Genomic DNA, 6,496 nt, shown 5'->3' on the forward strand with positions numbered 1-6,496 from the left:
CGAATCTTATTTTCTACAAATGAATTTTGTAAATTTTGAAAATGATTAATATTTGGAATGATATTTTTAAATTGAGTAAATTGCAATAGACTCCCCTAAATTTATCGTAGTTATAAATATATGTTTATTGTTTAAAAAATTGTAAATAACCCCCTTAAATTAACTATCGTTAACAAATAATTCTGCTGACAACTCACCATAAGAGATATTTATTAAACACCGTTAATTTTAATACAATACTTATATTTATTTAATAATAAAAAAATTTATAATTATAAATAATTTTAAAATAAATCATTGTAATTTAGGTTTCTAAATCAATTTCAAAACAAATAAATAAAGAAAACAGGACAATTTTGAGAGAAAAGACAAACATGGCTTAATCTGATGTCACGTGTAAAACGTGTAAAACCGCCAAAACTCAAACAAAGAGACATCAGAGAGAGTTCAAATCAACTACAGACCGTTGTTTGTACACCTGTGTCTACATTGGACCTCACGCATCATTAATTGTACATTCTCAGAGCTATATATATATATAGAAACAGACGTGCACGTATATATGTATATTTCGTTCTTCACTTTCTCACTCTCTTCTTATCTCCCGCATATGAGGATTGAGCTGAGCTCCGGGATGACGTCATCTTCATCGTCCTCGGCGTCATCCTTCTTCTCTCGTTTTTGGTCGTCCGCTCTTCGGTCGAAACCGCTGTCTCCGGCTGTGGAAACCTCTGTCCGTACGAGCTCCGGCGACGGCCTCGTCCGGAGGCTAGGCCTCTTAGATTTGATTCTACTGGGCATTGGCGCATCGATTGGCGCTGGTATATTCGTCGTCACCGGCACAGTTGCTCGCGACGCTGGTCCCGGTTGGTGATTTTGATTTTGACTTCGTTTTCGTTTCTTTCTCTGTTGATTGCAACGGGAATTTGTATTTTACTGAGCGGCCTCTAACATTTAATACTTCGCTGTGAGACACTTTGTATTGGTACGATATATAGAAGTACATCATTTTTATTTATTGTGATATTACTTATTGGAAATGAGCTTCGCTTTAAGTTCACATTTAATTGATCTTGCATATGAGGATGTTCTGAACCTGACGGTTAATTATTACTCTATGTCTTCGATATTCTGGGAAATTCAATTATTTACTACTGAAAATACTTTATGGTGGTAGAGGAGCTCAGTTGACTGATCCTTGAAGTACTTATCTGATATCCCTACTTTTAAGCTTTGGGACGTGATGATTTCATGAGCTTTCTGGACATTTAAAATAAGATAAAAGAAGTTAGTGATTTTTCTTTACAATTTGATTCACCCCTTTAATCATCTCTTCTAAGATGAAATTCTTGTGGAGAAATTGAATAACATTGTTTGAACTTGTCAATGACTGATCATCTTTTCTAATGCCTTTAACTCCTCTCATGATTTTCAAATGCAGGGGTTACAATTAGTTTCATCATAGCTGGAGCATCTTGTGTTCTCAATGCACTGTGTTATGCTGAGCTAGCTTCTCGCTTTCCGGCAGTAGTTGGGGGAGCATACATGTACACATACTCAGCTTTCAACGAGCTCACTGCTTTTCTTGTCTTTGCTCAGTTGATGCTTGACTATCATATTGCTGCTGCTAGCATAGCACGTAGCTTAGCAAGTTATGTGGTTACTGTCCTAGAGTTGATTCCCTTCCTTAAGGATAATATTCCAAGCTGGGTTGGGCATGGTGAAGAAGTTCTTGGAGCTTTATCCATTAATATATTAGCTCCTATTCTCCTAGTGCTTCTGACTGTAGTTCTGTGTTGGGGTGTTGGAGAATCTTCAATACTAAATTCAATCATGACAGTGACAAAGGTTATCTTCACATCCTACAATTTCTTCTTCTGTTTCTAAACTTTGCTTGAATGAAAACTAGGAGAGAAAATTAAAGCTTCTGAATACTAATAATTAATTCAATAGAATTTATTTTGCATTCCTTTTGATAATTATGTACTTATTAACACATGTGACTGACTGAACCAGAAGTTTCAGATTATTGACAGAATTCTCTAAGCAGTTTGGAGATTTTGTTGGGACCGGTTAGGATGCATCAACATGCTTTAATTTGTGCATGTTTGGGTCAAATATCTAATCCATTTTATTTTACCACACACAAACTAGAACTTTAGGCTGTCCTTGAATTCTTCTGATGATTAAGAACTTTAGACCAAATTCAATAAAACTATTAAGTTTACCTTATAATGTGCGCATAAGTTATTCATTCTAGTTTCCTTAAAAAAAATAATGATTTGGAGTTTGATCAAATGATTATGCTTCTTTAGTGCTCTTGTTTAGATATAGTTTTCTAAGGTCTTGAAGTACATGAATGCTTAACTAAATATTAATATCATTCTTTTCAATACACTGTTCTAAAAGAATTTTATGGAAGGTTCACTTATATGAGCAAGTAATGGATATTATACTGAAGCTACACTCAGACCAACCACTGAAAAATGAATGAGGTTCCAATAAAATTTCCACAGATAGCTCCATTTGTTGCTTTCTGAACTTGGTTTATAAGTGAAATAACTAATGTGTAGTGTTTTTAGTAAAAATACAATACATGATCATTAAAATAGCACAGTGATACATCTTCTTTAGTGCTTCATATTTCATCTTTTTGTGAAAAATATTTTTAATGAATGCATGAGAGATTAGCTCTCTGGCATTTCCTATTTAACCTATTTAATTTAAAACTAACTACATTATGGGGACCCATATGGCTGACGGAACAAGATATTCTCTATAGGTGCTCATTGTTCTTTTCATCATCATTGTTGGTGCATTTGAGGTTGATGTCTCAAATTGGACTCCTTTTGCCCCACATGGTTTTAACTCAATATTGACCGGAGCAACAGTGGTCTTCTTTTCATATGTTGGATTTGATGCAGTTGCTAATTCTGCTGAAGAGTCCAAGAGACCCCAGGTGAATTAAAGAAGATAATTGACATGTCATGGTTTTAATTTTGTAATTGGCTGCTAAGACTCTAAAATGTTGTCTTCAATTCTTACTCTGTGAACTTGATGCTTCAGAGGGACTTACCTTTTGGCATAATTGGTAGCCTCCTGGTGTGTGTTGCATTGTACATTGGGGTTTGCTTAGTGATTACTGGAATGGTTCCATACCAATATCTTGGGGAAGATGCACCTTTGGCCCAAGCTTTCACGTCGAGGGGCTTGAAATATGTATCTGTGCTTATCAGCTTTGGTGCTGTTGCTGGACTTACAACCACTCTTTTAGTTGGACTTTATGTTCAGGTAAATTGGATTTTGTCTTAAGCTGCTGCAACAAGTGAGTTATTTGGATCTTTGCTGTGGTCAGCAAGTGATTGCTTGGTTATTCTTAGCAGTCTCGCTTGTATCTTGGACTTGGAAGGGATGGTTTACTACCAGCTATATTTGCCAGAGTACACCCAACACGACATACCCCAGTTCATTCTCAAGTTTGGGTTGGTCTTATTGCCAGCATATTGGCAGGACTTCTAAATGTGCGCGTGCTCTCACATATTCTATCAGTTGGAACCTTGGTATGTTCTTTTCATATTTCATTTCTATTTCTTAACTTGGTAAGAGCAGGAAACAGTTCTTTCTTTTTTTATTTTGTTTTTCTTTTGCTTTATGAAGCATAATATTTTGTGGCTGTAATCTTGGAAATTGCATGAGCATTTAAAGATCTAAAGTTGTTATACTTGATAAACTTTTATTCTAAAAAGCACCTTATGAAAGTCTAATTATGATGAGGTTTTATTCAGACAGGGTATTCAGTTGTTTCAGCATGCGTGTTGACCCTCCGCTGGAAGGATAAGACTTCAAGTCAGGCTTCTACCAGGAGGATTTCTAGAAGAGGAGAAGGCATCATTTGCCTTTTCACAATTGCCTGTTGTGGTTTTGCAGCAGGAGTTCTTTTCCGTTATGGTGCTTCATTTGTTTTTCTGATTTTGGCGGCTGTTATTGCAATTTTTTCTGCTGGAGCTCTTTATCTACGGCAAGTAAGTTTCTTCAACTTGACATCCAAATGATGCTTCATTAGATTTTTGATGAAGTTGCATGCTTTTATCTTCAATTTGATTCAGAAAGTGAAGTAAAAGTGTGGATTTTGCAATTTCTTTAGGTTCACATCTATAAACAACATGATCACATGCTGATGTTACGAAATACTTTTTACACCTTTGTAATATACAACTGGGCATAGGCACTCCGAACTTTTTGTATCAATGCTTTGAACTACATTTTGTTTGGGCTTGTTGCTGTAACTTTCTGTGCAGTGTCAAGACTAGAGATACTCTGTGATGGCATGTCTGGGGTTAAGGGGGTGAGGATGTTGTAGCTCGTTTCAGCATGGCTGGTGAGTGATTAAAAACGAGGGTGAAATGAAGTTCAGTTTTCTAACTTAAATTTTGTAAAACATAATTTACAGGATCCCTTGAGTATGGGAGGCACAAACAAGGACTTGGATGAAAAAAAAGAAGTCTTTGGATTAATATGAAACTAATGAGTCAGCAGGCTAGTTTGTCAGTCAACTTATGCAATCAATAAGTGAGAGTACAAGATGCAAGGCACTGGACAGTTAAGTGTCTCCCCCATTCAAATTCAAGTTCAAATTAACAAAAAGTCATAAGAAAAGTTACAATTTGAGCGTTGAAGTTGTTCAACAAGATGATGATTGGTTGACCAACTAGAGGTAGTTTATTTTGGACATGCAGCATATAACTATATTCTGCGCACAGAGTTGTCTCTCTTTTATGCTGTTCTTTGATGTGCAAAATATCATCATCTCCTTTGTTCGCCACAGTGCATATTGAATTTTCAAGATTCATCACTCACTTGACTCTGATTCTATGTTAATGCACTGCATTTTGCTCTATGAGATCTGAAAATTACCATCAATACCTTGGTAGAAAGTGATAGAAGCTGTTTTCCAACTGGCATGCCAATGCTGATCTTTGTACAGCATGGATCACGAATTCGTGGTATTGTGACTGGGCGGTGGTTAGGCATCTAATGATTTGCAGCCAAAAACAGAATCAAATTTATAATTATATTTGTTGACAATGTCTATAATATTTTTCTTTGATTTACATAGTTCACTGGTTTTTTGCAGGTCTACACTGATCCACCAGGTTTTTCATGTCCTGGAGTTCCAATTATTCCATCTGTTAGCATTTTCTTCAACATTTTTCTGTTCGCTCAGGTAATTCCAGTTCATCAATTTTTAAACCCTAGCTCCGTATAACCATGAATTGCAGTTGGAAAACTATGTAATCTATTCTGATTTCTGCTTTGTTCTGCAGCTGCACTATGAAGCATGGGTGAGATTTGTAGTCCTCAGCATTGTTACAGTCGGTGTTTATGCATTTTACAGCCAGTATCATGCGGATCCTCTAGGTTCAAATGCTTCAATTGTTTACCACCGAGCACCTGCTGAAGAAGCTCCGTAGTTCGACCTGTTAATGTAAGTTCATCTATTATTATTTTTCTTGTAAGTTTCTCTGGGGATCTGAAACATTGATTGATGAAGTAGTTTCCCCACACTGACATGGAAAATAGAAAAGTCACTTTATACCTAATAAGAGGTCAGAGGATAGAGTTGTGTGTATATATTGCAGAACTCTAGCTTTTTATTACAGATGGAGACTGGGAAAGTTGTCTATTTTTGCTGGAGGAATTTACAGGCAGCTCAGACACCCATATTCTGCTTGGATTTTGATTTTTTTTAGTCTGCCAAAACTTGATTTTTTCATCCGGTGAATTTTAGGTTTTCTTTTTGTCTGGGAAAAGATGTTGAAAAGAAAATAGATAACAATAAATAACTGCCGAGTATGGGTAAATTACAATGGGATCTTTGGGTTGCCATAATTACAAATACTTTCTTATTGTTTGAAAAGTTATAAATACTCTATTGAAATTAATGGACGTCTAACAAATATCCTCTTGTGATAACTCATTGTAGGAAGTATTTGTTCTATATCCGTTAATTTCAAGGGTATACTCCTTTAAACACAGAGCAGGTTAGAAACACCCCTCAGGTAGCTTCTTGTAATTTATTCTTTTTTTTTTTTTGTAACTAGTAAGAACCACGTGCAACGTGTTTATTATCTCTATAAAATAATTATATTAATTAAAAAATTAATTAAGTAAAATATAATTAAAGTATGTCATAAATTAAAAAATATTGTTTTAAAATTTAATAAGTACTTTACAAATGAAAAGACTCTATTCGTTAAGTTTAATGAGTTTGAACTTTTAATTATTATTGTAAAAGCTTTCTATTCGATAAAAGTTGAAATGCTAAATAAAAGTATAACTAAATAAATGGTTATGTAAAGACATGATTTCGTTATTCATTTACTTGTTCTATTTTGTTAGCATTGAGAAGTGCTCGTGTTGTTTTCATGAATTTTTTGGGTTTTCTCGATAAAATTATTAAGTATATCCCATTTGCTTGGCATTTGAATTTCAATGT

The 6,496-nt window shown here is 35.0% G+C and overlaps 1 protein-coding gene across 2 annotated transcripts; it reads left to right on the forward strand.

Moving 5' to 3' along the window:
• On the forward strand, positions 567 to 6,059 carry LOC105173279 (cationic amino acid transporter 9, chloroplastic). 2 transcript variants are annotated; one of them, XM_011094972.2, is made up of 9 exons: positions 567 to 866; positions 1,442 to 1,848; positions 2,783 to 2,959; positions 3,067 to 3,291; positions 3,384 to 3,560; positions 3,786 to 4,022; positions 5,135 to 5,224; positions 5,325 to 5,485; positions 5,984 to 6,059. In XM_011094972.2, exons 1-8 carry the CDS (start codon positions 611 to 613, stop codon positions 5,469 to 5,471), a joined length of 1,716 nt encoding a protein of 571 aa, XP_011093274.1. In that variant the 5' UTR covers positions 567 to 610; the 3' UTR covers positions 5,472 to 5,485; positions 5,984 to 6,059. The 2 variants fall into 2 exon arrangements, with proteins under 2 accessions (XP_011093274.1, XP_011093273.1); XM_011094971.2 differs by lacking the exon at positions 5,984 to 6,059 and having other exon boundaries at positions 5,325 to 5,721.

Source organism: Sesamum indicum, linkage group LG11 (genome assembly GCF_000512975.1).
Source record: "Sesamum indicum cultivar Zhongzhi No. 13 linkage group LG11, S_indicum_v1.0, whole genome shotgun sequence".
NCBI classification, from domain to species: domain Eukaryota; kingdom Viridiplantae; phylum Streptophyta; class Magnoliopsida; order Lamiales; family Pedaliaceae; genus Sesamum; species Sesamum indicum.